General features: G+C 46.6%; 1 protein-coding gene across 2 annotated transcripts; it reads left to right on the plus strand.

The window, feature by feature from the left end:
* The first annotated feature begins 429 nt into the window (after positions 1-429).
* SMIM7 (small integral membrane protein 7) lies at positions 430-13068 on the plus strand. Of its 2 annotated transcripts, XM_055344783.1 has the most exons (5): positions 430-509; positions 592-633; positions 1314-1366; positions 5739-5829; positions 11950-13068. In XM_055344783.1, exons 1-5 carry the CDS (start codon positions 484-486, stop codon positions 11963-11965), a joined length of 228 nt encoding a protein of 75 aa, XP_055200758.1. In that variant the 5' UTR covers positions 430-483; the 3' UTR covers positions 11966-13068. The 2 variants fall into 2 exon arrangements, with proteins under 2 accessions (XP_055200758.1, XP_055200757.1); XM_055344782.1 differs by lacking the exon at positions 5739-5829.
* Positions 13069-13495: the final 427 nt, after the last annotated feature.

The following is a 13495-nucleotide window of genomic DNA, read 5'->3' on the forward strand; positions in this document are numbered from 1 at the left end:
CCGGGCCCCGGAGGAAGCTCCCCCCGCGGGAATCCTGCCCGGAGAGCCCCCTGCATCAGGACCCATTCATTCCCCAGTGCCGCTCAGTGGTCAGGAGGCCGGGTTCCTCCGGAAGCCGGGCGGGAGACCCCAGCCCAGAAGGAATAGTTACGGCGCTAATTCTCCAGCGCGCCGAGGCCACACGCCTGCGCGGCACGCCTCCAGCGCGTAACCCAATCCCGCCCGGGATGACCAACGCTCCCGGGTGACGTCACGCTCCCGCCCCGCCCCTTCTTCACTACCCTCGAGGCCTCCCCAGCGAGCAGGGGCGCTCGTTCTTTCCTAAAGGGGCCTGGGCCTGCGGAGGGCGGGACCCTGCCTGCCTTGGCCTTCGATTGGGCCAGTCCTCGCCAGCGCGGCTTCGAGATTGGTCGGCTCTTGCCCTTCTCTCCGCCCCCTCCGGGACTTCCGCTTCCGGTTCTGACGGACGCTTCGGCCGTAACGATGATCGGGGACATCCTGCTGTTCGGGTAATTAGGGGGGCCAGAGGCTGGGGTAAGAAGGGTGAGAGGGACGAGGGGCGGTCCAGGTAACCTCATTCTCCCTTTGCAGGACGCTGCTGATGAACGCAGGGGCGGTGCTCAACTTTAAGCTGTGAGTAGGCCGCTTTGGATCGCGGCTCCACCCAGGGGACCCGCAGCCCCGCCCCCCGCGAGCGTGAGCCCGCCCCGCGCTGCAGGCCACGCCCCAAGCCCCAGCCAGCCCTCTGGCCACGCCCCCAGCCTGGTCCTCCTGTGACCTTTTGCTCCATGGTGACTTGAAAGCAAGGCTCCAGTTTCTCGGGGATCTCTCTTCCCGCATCCTGGAGAGCCTCTGGCCCTTCCCCTCTCTACCCCCCAATTTTTTTCTTTTTCTTTTTTTTTTAAGATTTTATTTATTTACTCATGAGAGACACAGAGAGAGAGGGAGAGACACAGGCAGAGGGAGACGCAGGCTCCACGCAGGGAGCCCAACATGGGACTCGATCCCCGGTCTCCAGGATCACGCCCCGGACTGAAGGCAGCGCTAAACCGCTGAGCCACCCGGGCTGCCCTCCCCCCCAATTTCTTAGCCCTATTCTGTACCCACGGACCAACCTCTCGACCCTGGTGGCTGCAGCCCTGTGATTGATGGGTAGTTGATGGCCTAGAAAGAGGCATTGAACCACCCGAGGTCACAGAGCAAGTCAGCTGCAGGGCTAGAGCTGCAATTGAGTGTCTGAGGCCTTCAGGGCTAGGGGACTGAGTGGACTTTATGTCCCACCGAAAGTGGACACTGTCTGTTCCTCTTTGTAGGAAAAAGAAGGACACGCAGGGCTTTGGGGAGGAGTCAAGGGAGCCAAGCACAGGTAAGGCCTCCTTTCTGTACTCTGACATTGGTCCATTGGAGAGAGGACAATTTTTTCTCACCAAGCCCTACCTTAGTTTTCTTTTCAATTGTGTCTGTGTGTATGTGTGTGCGTTTGTGAGAGGGAGAGAGAGCGAGATGGGCCTAATGATGTGCTGTTCCTTCTGTTCACTTCTATCACCCTCTTCTTTCTCCTATCAGAGCTCCCTGGGTAGCTCCTCTAACTTCTTGCAGTTATAATTTTCTTATACGCATGCTATCATCTGCAGTTATGATTTTCCTTTACGTATGCTGTATTTGCCCCTCACACTTGATCTTGCTTGCTTTGGCCCATTCCTGTGTCCTTGAGGTGCCTATCCTCCGGCATGAATGAATGAATGAGCAGGTACCCGTTCTTTGAGAGTGCTGCAGACCTGTTCTTTTTAAATTAGGTGCCAACATTAGCTTCCAGATAAATCAGATGTCATGTAAGGATTCAGATGTCTGATTTATCAAGAAAAATCTGAACATCCTAACAGCTCAGGGTTCAAGCAACCTCTTGGCACCCTTGGATCACGCTGAGAAAAACAGGACTCCAGTGAGGCAGGGTCTGTGGCCTCTACTTCCTCCCAGCCCCAACCCCCTCATCTTTGTATCATCTCACCTGTCCTGGAGGCCCTGAATTTTACACTTTCTGCCGAATTTATTCATGTAACTCTTTGAAACCTAGTGGGACCCGCGCATGACTCTTGTGTCAATGCATTTATTCATTCACCAAGCATTTACTGAATACTTGCCCCATGCTGGCCACTGCGCTGGATGCTGGGGACACGGCAGGGAATAAGACAGATGAAATTCCTGCCTTGTGGGTTGTACTACTCTGAGGTGGGACATGCAGTTCCTAAACAAGGAACCAGTGGTGATGGAGGTGATGTTAGGTGAGCATAGTGTTGGGATTGCTGCTCCAGCTGCGGTGTGTGGAGGGAAGTCCCCCTGAGGGGGGTGGCATTGCAGCCATGGGTGCCATGATGGAGTGTTTCATGAACGCGATAGGAACCCAAAGGCGCAGTGAATTTGATGACGATCTGACCACTCCCTTTCATTGGGTGCCTAGTTGGTGGTGGCTGCCTTGCCAGGTGCTTCCTGTGGGTGTGTCACTCCACTTCTATCCCTTTTAGATAGGAAACTGAGGTTCAGGGTTGTGGCTTGACTTGCTTGTGGCCATGTAGGAAATCAGTGACTGTGTCGTGCTTCAACCTGGGTTTTTCTGCCCCCAGAGGTGGTCTTCTCAGTCACTAGACCATCCATCCATTCATTCTTTGGTTCATGTGTTTCATTCAGCAGCTGTATATATTGGTTGCCCATTCTGTGGAAGGTATTGTACCAACTCCTGGGGTGGTGGTCTAGAGATCTAAATTGGAGCTGGGGTGGGTGGGTGGGTGGGTGGGTAGAAGGACTTGATGGTGGTGAGAATGTCAGTGATCAGGATGGTCACAACAGTGACTTCTCTCTGATCAGGGGCTCTCTGCATGTTCCTTCCAGCCAGTCCTCTGTGCTTGCTGCTGCCACTGCGGAGGACGTGCCTCTCCCTGTGCCTGGCTCACCCCTGATATCGTAGTGACTACATTTGTTGAGAGCTGTCTGTGTGCTAGGCACCGTGATTCCTAGTGGTTTGTCACCTCCATTTACACAGGAGGAGGTTGGTGTATGTATAGGCTAAGGACTGAGCAAGGTCACCTGTGTGGGAGGGCAGGAAACTCCTGCCGGTGTTTAAGGTTGGAGCTTATGCTTGGAGCTTATGCGCTTCCTCGAAGTTTTCTGACCCTCCTCCCCGACATAGGCTAGGTTGGAATGCCCCCTCCCCCACCATTGTATGCTCCCATGGCATCTGGTATGGTGAATAATCAGGTGTGTGATTTCTTGTTTAGTATTTTTCCTGCGTGTGAGCTTCTTAGGGCAAGGATACCTATCTTTTTCCTTTGTTCCTCCCTGTGTCCCCTGAGCTTGGCTATTGCCCAGAACAAGTGGCCTTCAATTAGCATCTGTTGATGGCAGGAGAGCCTGTTTTTGTGATGCTGGGCCCAGAGAAGGGCCTCGCAAGCAGTGCCTCTCAGACATCCTGGGGATGGACCTGTGTTTGACGTTTGCAGTTTGGGCTGGGCTGCATGTGGCTATCCCAGTGGGTTGAATAATACCGGGCTCCTCTAAACTGTTTGCTCATCGTGTATTGGATGGTGCTGCGGTGCCAGGTGGCTGTGTAAATTTCTGAGCTCCTGCCTGGTATTCTGTACTTACTGGGCAGCCCTGGTCTATAGATGACGCTTTGGGTGGCATCCTTGTGGATTACCCCACCTGGACCCATTCATTTCATTCTGGAGGATTAGAGAGGGAGGATGATTGACTTAAAACCCTGGAGGAAGGTTCTGGAACCCACGCCTTTAGAATCTTAACGTACTAAACTGCTTCCCTTTGGAATGGGTTCTGTTCTGTGGCATTGGGGGGACTAGTGTAAGTCATCATCAAAGCAGAACTCCGCTTTTACTTGCCTGAATTAGTATGCTTTTTCAGTGCCAACACCAAAAACCCAGCCCAAAGTGGTTAAAGAAAATTGAAACCTCCAAGGGTAGAACTGTTCTCAGGCACCACCCAGACTGAGGCCTTAAATCAGCTCTCCTGCATGACCCTCTCCAGCTCTCTCTTTCCTTCTGGGTTGATTTTACTATCAGTCTGGCTTGTGTTGACTAAAGATGACCCTAGAGCAGGGCTTGGCACAATTTTCTTTCTTTTCTTTCTTTTTCTCTTTCCTTTCTTTCTTCCCCTTTCTCTTCCTTCCTTCCTTCCTTCCTTCCTTCCTTCTTTCTTTTCTTTTCTTTTCTTTTCTTTTCTTTTCTTTTCTTTTCTTTCTTTTCTTTCTTTTCTTTTTTTTCTTTTCTTTTCTTTCTGATTTTATTTATTTATGACAGAGAATGAGAGAGAGAGGCAGAGAGAGTAGCAGGCTCCATCCAGGGAGCCCGACGCAGGACTCGATCCTGGGTCTCCAGGATCATGCCCTGGCTGAAGGCGGCACTAAACTGCTGAGCCACTTTGGGCTGCCCTGGGCACAATTTTCTGTTAAGGTCTCAGATCGTAAACATTTTAGGCTTTGTGGGTCACACATTCTTGGTGCAGCATGTCAACTCTGTTCCTTGAAAGCAGTCATGCAAAAGAGAGGCATACCTTGTTTTATTGTGTTTGTTTCTTTTTTCAAGAAAATATTTTATTTATTTATTCATGAGAGAGACAGAGACATAGGCAGAGGGAGAAGCAGGCCTCCTGAAAGGAGCCCAATGTGGGACTTGATCCTGGATCCCAGGATCATGCCCTGAGCCAAAGGCAGATGCTCAACCGCTGAGCCACCCAGGGGTCCCTTATTGTGTTTCTTTATCATGTTTTGCAGATACTGTAGTTTTACAAACTGAAGGTTTGTGGCCACCCTGTGAGCAGGTCTGATGGCACAATTTTTCCAATAGCATTTGCCCACTTCGTGTACCCATTTGTCACATTTTGGTAATTCTCGCAATTTTTTCAAACTTTTTCATTATCATTGTATTTGTTACGGTAATCTGTGATCAGTGATTACGACTTGCTGGAAGCTCAGATGATGGTTAGCATTTGTTAGCGGTATTTTTGTAATTAACGTATCTACGTTATTTTTTGGACATGATGCTACCACACACTTAATAGACTATAGTGTAGTGTAAACATAACCTTTATATGCACTGGGAAACAAGAAAATTCATTTGACTTGCTTTATTGCAGTGTTCTGGAACTGAACCCACAGTATCTCCGAGATATACCTATATAAAAATAAGCAGGCATAGATGTATTTTGATAAAGCTTTATTAGTAGACACTGAAATATGAATTTCATGTAATTTTTGTGTCTCACAAGATACTGTGTTGGTTTTCTTTTTAACCGTTAAAAAGTGTTAAAAACGTTCTTAGCTAATGGGCCATACAGAAGTAGGTGGTAAGGGCAGGCTTTGGCTCACGGGCCATTGTTTGCCAACCTCTGCCTGAAAAGACTGGGCTTACATCTTCCTAGCCCAGAAAGGGTGATAGAAAGCAAGTTCCTCTTTCCCAGTAGTTGAGACAAAAGTCCTAGGATTGACTCTTAATGGGCAGACATGCCCCTCCCTGAGCCAGTCAGAGGCTGGGGGCTCTCAGGGGCTGGTTAGTGGCAGCTTCTGCCAAAGGGCCAAGGTTTGGGGAGCAGAGGTGACCCACAGGAAAAGCTATGCTGCCCCCAGAATGTGGGTCAGTGGGATCGGGGCAGGCAGACACTGCAGAAACACACTGCAGCCGTCTCAGCAGAAATGTCAGCAGGGCTTGTAAAAACGCATTCTGACTTTCCAGGTGACAACATCCGGGAGTTCTTACTGAGCCTCAGATACTTCCGAATCTTCATCGCCCTGTGGAATGTCTTCATGATGTTCTGCATGATCGTGTAAGTCCAGCCTGCCTGTCCCCTTTGTGTCCCAACCCTCCGTGTTGTTCTCCAGGGTGACCCACTACCTGGTCGTTCTCTGGCCTCTCTGTCTTCATTTTGGAGTCACGCTTTCTGCTTTCAAAATAAGAACTCTCTGAGCTAGAGAGGGGAGCAGGGTCTGCAAAGGTTAAACTGTGTCACTGTGGTCTAGGCTGGAGTTTTGATTGGAACACGGTGTTCTCTGAGTCCTGGCTGTTCCTGGCACCTAGCAGAGGCTGCCAAGAGATGCCTTCCCTTGAGCCCATGGCCCTGTCCACCTCTTGCCAGCTCTGCTGTGTTTAGCCTATACTTGGTATCTGCCAAGGTGGAAAATGTGGCTTAATGGCCACTGTGCTGCTGGGTCCTGCTTCTACCCTGCCAGTAGCCAGCAGAAGTGTATTTATTCAGGCTTTTTTTTTTTTTTTATCTGTTTTCATGCTCATTTTCCATTTCCTCATTAGGCTTAAAAAAATCGAATTGGATTGGTTTTCCTTCCACAGTCAGAGCCTTAATTTTAATGCTGCTGATAACGAATTGTGAGACACAGTAGTGTTAAGCAGACTCAGGGGAAAAACAGTAGGAGAATCTGGCAATCACTTGGGCTAATCATGCTGGGCTGGTCCCATTCTTGTCCTAAAGAGGAAGAGAATGAAAAGTCAGCTCTCCCGAGTAATTGAGATGCTGAATTTGGGGTTGCTGGGTGATCCTTGTGCCAGCCCAGTGGCTGTTTGAGATGATTCCTGGACTTGGGAGATTTTTTTTTTTTTTAAAGATTTCATTTATTTATTCATGAGAGACACAGAGAGAGAGACAGAGACATAGGCAGAGGAAGAAGCAGCTTCCATGCAGGGAGCTTGATGTGGGACTCCATCCCTGGACCCGGGATCACACCCTGAGCTTAAGGCAGATGCTCAATCACTTAGCCACCCAGGTGTCCCAGGACTTAGGGGTTTCACTGGGCTACGGAAAGTGTTTTAGAGCCCAGAATGAGGACCGTGATGTATGCCCAGAGAATCCCTTTTCGGGAGCTCATATGAGGCCTGCCCGGGTACAAAGAGGGCTTGTGAAGAAATCAGGGAATTTGCACATGATAGGGAGTATCATTAGGATTCACAGGAAGGGATCCCTGGGTGGCGCAGCGGTTTGGCACCTGCCTTTGGCCCAGGGCGCAATCCTGGAGACCCGGGATCGAATCCCACGTCGGGCTCCCGGTGCATGGAGCCTGCTTCTCCCTCTGCCTGTGTCTCAGCCTCTCTCTCTCTGTGTGACTATCATAAAAAAAAAAAAAAAAAAAAAAAAAGGATTCACAGGAAGTAGGACAGTGTCAGGTGGTGCTCTTCCAGCTTTGGTCTTTCCAGGTTCCCACCTGTGCTTTCCTCCCTTCATTTATTTACAACTATTCAGCGTGGGCTGTGCCTTGGGCTTATAGCTGAGACCAAGATAGGCATAGTTCCTGCCATCAGCGAATGCACAGTATAATAGATGGGACAGGGACAGAAAAATAAATAGGGAAAAAATCACTAATGAGGTGAATGGGAGGTTCTCAATTTACGAGATGGTCAGGAAGAGGCTCACAGAGAAGTGCTATTTAAATAGAAACCTGGGCAGCCTGGGTGGCTCAGCGGTTTAGCGCTGCCTTCAGCCCAGGCCATGATTCTGGGGACCTGGGATTGAGTCCCACGTCAGGCTCCCTGCATGGAGCCTCTTTCTCCCTCTGCCTGTGTCTCTGCCTCTCTCTCTGTCTCTCATGAGTAAATAAATAAAATCTTTCAATCAATTAATCAATCAAAACCTAAAGAACATGTAAAAGCCTTGCCATTTGCAGAGCCGGAGAGACATGATAGCATGTGCAAAGGTCCTGGGGGCAGAGAAAAACACTGTGTTTTCATCATTCTTTTCTGTCCATCAGCTTCATCATCCTCTCGCCCAGCTAGCTCCCTTTACTGTTCATTTGCTGGCCTGTGACCAAGATGGTCACCTTAGGCTCTGTGACCTCCTAGCTCAGCCCAAGGCTATCTTTGTCTGCAGCCCGGTGTCCTGATTTTGCTTCCTGGGAGCAGAGCCTGATTGACCTAGCTAGGTGTGACTCAGGTCCAGTTAGATTGGGGTTATCCTGATTCCAGCATAATCACTTAGGTCAAGTCAGCAAACCACAGCCCATGGGCCATATCTAGTCTGTTTCCTGTTTTCATGAATGAAGTTTTATTGTCATACAGCCACACCTATTTCTGTGACTGTTTGTGCACTACAGCAGAGGGGTTTGAAGCCATGTGACAGAAACTGCTAGGCCTACAAAGCCCAAACTCCTCATCCTGTGGCTTTTTGCCGACCCCTGACCTAGGCCACCTCTTTCAGTAGGGGCCACAAGTGAGGGAAGATCCTCTTCAGAAAAAGGTCTGTCAGGGAGGTAGTGAGTAGCTTTCCCAGGATATTAGAAAACTGGAAATCACCGGGGACACTTGGGTGGCTCAGGAGTTGAGCGCCTGCCTTCAGCCCAGGGCGTGATCCTGGAGTCCTGGGATCCAGTCCTGCATCAGGCTCGCTGCATGGAGCCTGCTTCTCCTTCTGCCTATGTCTCTGTCTCTCTCTGTCTCTCTCTCTTTCTGTGTCTCTCATGAATAAATAAATGAAATCTTTAAAAAAAAACAAAAAACCTGGAAATCACCTAAATGTCCAAGAACGCGGGAAGAGTCAGGTAACTCAAAAGGATGCCCATCCAAGCAGCTGTCACAGCACTATAACTGATGATGTCTTGAAAGTTCTGTCTACATGGGGGGCAATGTTTTGCAGGCAAAGAAGGCTGCCTGTCACTTATATGCACACTCTGGCCTCAGTTGTGATTTGCATATAGCAAACATTGAGTACATGCCTGAAGTCTGTGGAGAAAACCCTTCCAGCCAGGGAGTTGGAAGCATCTACTCCAGGCTGTCCACAGAGATGACTGTGCTCAGATTGGAGAAGAGATTAACTGGGCCTGAGAGGATGGTTTGCAGTTCCCTCCCCCCACTTTTATATTGTTTGAGCTGAGCTACTTTGGAAATTTTTACAAGTCCTGAAAAACATGAAATTTGGAGAGAAACGTGCCTGAGTGTTTAGGAACCAAGAGTATTAATATCTGCAACTTAACTATGAAATGCATCAAAAATAAGGTAGACAAATGAATAGGTATGCTGTAAAGCAAAATTATTTTTTATTTATTTATTTGAGAGAATGAGAGCATGGGCCGGAGGAGGAGTAGAGGGAAAAGCAGACTCCCTGCTGAGCAGGGAGCTTGACATGGGACTCGATCCCAGCACCCTGAAATCATGACCCAAGCCAAAGGCAGATATTTAACTGACTGAGCCACCCAGACACCCCAAGCAAAGTTTTTTGTTGCTGTTTTTTAATTCAAGAGAGAGAACCCCAAGCCAACTCCCTGCTGAGCCTGGAGCTTGACGTGCGGCTCCATCTCATGACTCCGAGGTCATGGCCTGAGCCGAAATCAAGTCAGAGGCTCAACTAACTAACCCACCCAGGTGCCCCAGTAAAGCAGTGTTGATTGTAGAATTGAGGTGGTATATATGCGAGTGTTCACTGAACTATTCTTTTAACTCTTCCATATGTTAAAATCTTCATGATAAAATGCTGGGTGGGAAGACAGGGAGAAAATGAGGGTGTCAAACCACGGAGAATGATTAATAAGTAAAAAGTGGAAGTCAGTCTTTACAGTTCAGAGTTTTGTAGTATATTCATGGGGTTTTGAAACCCCCGGCATAATCCAGTCCTAGACATTTTCATCACCCCAAAGGGAAGAAACCTCAGACCCATTAAGCAGTAACTGCCTGTTCTTCCCTCAAGTTCCTGGTAATCACTTAATCTACTTTCTGTCCTTTTGGATTTGCTAGTTCTGGGTATTTCATGTAAATGGAATCGTAACGATATATGGTCCCTTTTGTGTCAGGCTTCTCTCATGCAGTGTGATGTCTTAAAGGTTCCAGCGTGTTGTAGCGTGTGTCAGCACTGCATTCCTTTCTGTGGCTGAAGAATAGTCCATTGTATGTCTGTGCCACAGCTTGTTTATCCTCTCATCAGTTGATGGATATCTGGGATGTTTCCATTTTTTTGGCTGTTTATGAGCCTTGCTGATACAAATACTTGTGTACAAGTTTTAGTGCAAACTTAAGGTTTCAGTTTTCTTTGCTCTATACCCAGGAGTGAAATTGCTGGGTCATATGGTAACTCTGTATTTGTCCTTTTGAGGTTCTGCCAGAGTAGTTTTTAAAAGTAGCTGCAGCAATTTGCCTTCCCACCAGTAGTTTATGATGGTTCCAATTTCCCCCACGTCCTTGCCAACGCTTGTTATTGTCATTATTTTTTTTTAAAGGATTTTATTTATTTATTCATGAGAGACAGAGAGGCAGAGACACAGGCAGAGGGAGAAGCAGGCTCCATGCAGGGAACCTGATGTGGGACTCAGTCCAGGGACCCCAGGATCATGCCCTGGGCTGAAGGCAGGCACTAAACCGCTGAGCCATCCAGGGATCCCCTATTGTCATTATTTTTGATTAGAGCCATCCTAGTGGATGTGAAGGTTGATTAGCATTTCCCCAATGGTTAATGACATCGAGCCTCTCTTCATGTGTTTATATTGGTCATTTCTATATCTTCTTTGGAAAAATGTCATATAAGTCCTTTGTCCATTTTTAAATTGGGTTATAACTGAGTTATAAGGTTTTTTTTTTATAGTCTAGAATCCAGTTCCTTACCAGATATATGATTTGCAAGTATTTTCTCCCATTCTCTGGGTTGTCTTTTTTACTTTCTCAATGGTGTCCTTTGAAGTGCAAAAATACTTAATTTTGATAAATTCTAATCTATTTCTGTCATTTTATCGTTTGTGCTTTTTGTGTTGTAGCTAAAAATCGTTGCCCAAACCAAGGTCATGAAGATATAGGACTAAGTTTTGTTTTAAGAGTTTCATTATTTTGGGATCCCTGGGTGGCTCAGTGGTTGAGCCTTCAACTCAGGTTGTGATCCTGGGGTCAGGGGATCGAGTCCCACATCGGGCTCCCTACATGGAGCCTGCTTCTCCCTCTGCCTATGTCTCTGCCTCTCTCTCTCTCTGTGTCTCTAGAATAAAAAAATAAAATCTTAAAAAAAAAGTTTTATACTTTTAATTTTACTCGTTAGGTCTATAATATACTTTGAGGTAATTTTTACATCTGGTGTGAGGTAGGGATCCAACTTCATTCTTTTGATGTGGTGATCCTGTACCATCTGTTGTTCTTTTTTCAAAAGGCCTTTTTATCTTGGAAAGAGTTTAGATTTAAAGAAATGTTTCAAAGATATACATATGTAGGAACTCTGTTATCTTCACACACACACCCCTCTCCAGGCCTTTCCTATTCAGATTTTCTTCACTGAATAGAGTTAACTGTAATCACCTGTTTACTCAAAAATACCCTTTTTTTTTTTCAATTTATGAAAGTCATCACTGACTTACAGTAATAAAGAATGGGCTAAAATAAAATGTTATAGATTTTGATGAAGGAGGGGATCCCTGGGTGGCGCAGTGGTTTAGTGCCTGCCTTTGGTCCAGGGCGCAATCCTGGAGACTAGGGATCGAGTCCCATATCGGGCTCCCTGCAAGGAGCCTGCTTCTCCCTCTGCCTGTCTCTCTCTCTCTCTCTCTCTCTCTCTGTGTCTATCATGAATAAATAAATAAAATCTTTAAAAAAAAAGATTTTGATGAAGGAGATACTTTCTTAAATAGCTTTTTTCTTTTTAAAACGTACCATGTTGGGATGCCTGGGTGGCTCAGTCAGTTCAGCACTGACACTTAATATCAGCTCAGGTCTTGATCTCAGGGTTGTGAGTTCAAGCCCTGTGTTGGTCGCCATGCTGGGTGTGGAGCTTAGTTAAATAAAATAAAATAAAATATACTTTTTGGTAGTGTTAAGTATATTCATGTTGTGTAACAGAAAATTTACTTATAAAATCAATAAACAATATAAAATAATCTTAAAAATAGTGACATAAAATATTTTCTGAAAGTGTTTTCCTAGCTAGAGCTTTCCATCCTTTCCATCCTCATGGCCATTTCTGCCCTCTGACTTCCAGGCTGTTTGGCTCCTGAGCGCCAGATACACACCTTCCTGGGAACCAGGAACCAGGAACCACCTTCCCAGATGCCGAGTCTCCCTTCCTCTGTTCCTGACGACTTCAAGAATGGTTTTGACCGGAAAACCAGTGACCTTCCCAGAAAGCCCAAGTTCTTGGTGGGTGGAAAAAATGTTTGCCAAGCTGCACACGGCTTCCCAGCCACGTCATTGTTTTCTTTTCAAAGATATTTTCACTTTGGTCTCTGCGTTGAAATGCTGTCTACTTAAGGAGTTTTAGGAGGGCTTATGGAAGGGGATGTGATAACATTGCATTCCTCACAGACAAAAGAACGTGTCTTGATTGTTTTTTTAGATTGAAATTCCTCTTCTACCAGCCTTCTACGAGAAACTCATTTCTGGATGTTTCTTGCTTTATTTTTAATAACCATCCTTTTTGGTTCCAGTTATACAGATTTTTCAAAATAATTTTTATCCAGGGATCTGAAACAGAAAGGTTGGCTTTTAAGATTGATGCAGCCTCTTTATTGGACTATGTTTAGGAATAACAAGCGGGTTCATTGTTTCTGGGCCTATGTCCAGATTCCTTTCCTGTCTCAATGGGCTCTGCTTGGCCACTGAGTGTCACTGAGGTCATCCCCAGGACTTTAAGGGTAAAGTATTACTGATTCCCATGGAAGAGAGGTACAGAACACTTGGCAGGCACAGATGTGGGTTTTAGGAGAAACTTTGCCCTGCCTTAAAGCCCTTCTGTTAAAGTAACTCTTGGGGCCACTAATTGTATAGTTTCTGGAATGAGAGTGACATACGTGGTAATACTGGGACCCAGTTCTGAAAGCTTGAAACTTGGGGTCTTCTTTTCAAGTGAGTGATTTCAAGATTGAAGAGCAGTGAACCTCATTCGAGGAAATACAGCATTTTGGACAGAAGCTTCTTTGAAAGGCAGGTCCTTTAGCGCCAAAATGAAATGCCGGTGGTCGACATCCAGACCCTACAGTGTTTCATTTGTTTGTTGTGGTTTTTGAAATCCTGATTTGTAGGTAAACCTGGTGGGAGGAAAAAGTAAATCTACAGACTTTCAGAACTCAGCATTGAAAATAAAACTTATTTCTAAAAAGGAGCTTTTGTTTATACATTTTTTTTTTTTTTTTTAACCAAGAAGTTAGTTGACTTCCAACTGGAGTTGTTTTGAATTACCCTCTGGGAAACGCTGAGGAATCATTTTGGAGGCTGTCAAAAAAGTGAGAAAAGAGGCACTGTTAGATTTCCCCCTTTTGGATTTTCCTTAAAAAATGTCAGGCCAGAATTGGGCAAATGTGCTTTTGACCTGGCTACTTTTAGAAGTATTGAAAGAGCCAATGAGAACAGTAGGGTTTTGCTAGACCAGGGTCAAATCCACTTTTACTGCTGCTTAGCTGACATTATTCTGCTCCCGTGCTCCTATAATTTAATTCCCTTGTCAAACCCCGGCCTACAGTTTGTCAGTATCAGGGAATGTAGCTGTTGAATCGAGCTTCATCTGGGCCTGTGTCCTTGTCAGCAAGAAC

This window comes from Nyctereutes procyonoides, unplaced genomic scaffold, assembly GCF_905146905.1.
Source record: "Nyctereutes procyonoides isolate TBG_1078 unplaced genomic scaffold, NYPRO_anot_genome, whole genome shotgun sequence".
NCBI classification, from domain to species: domain Eukaryota; kingdom Metazoa; phylum Chordata; class Mammalia; order Carnivora; family Canidae; genus Nyctereutes; species Nyctereutes procyonoides.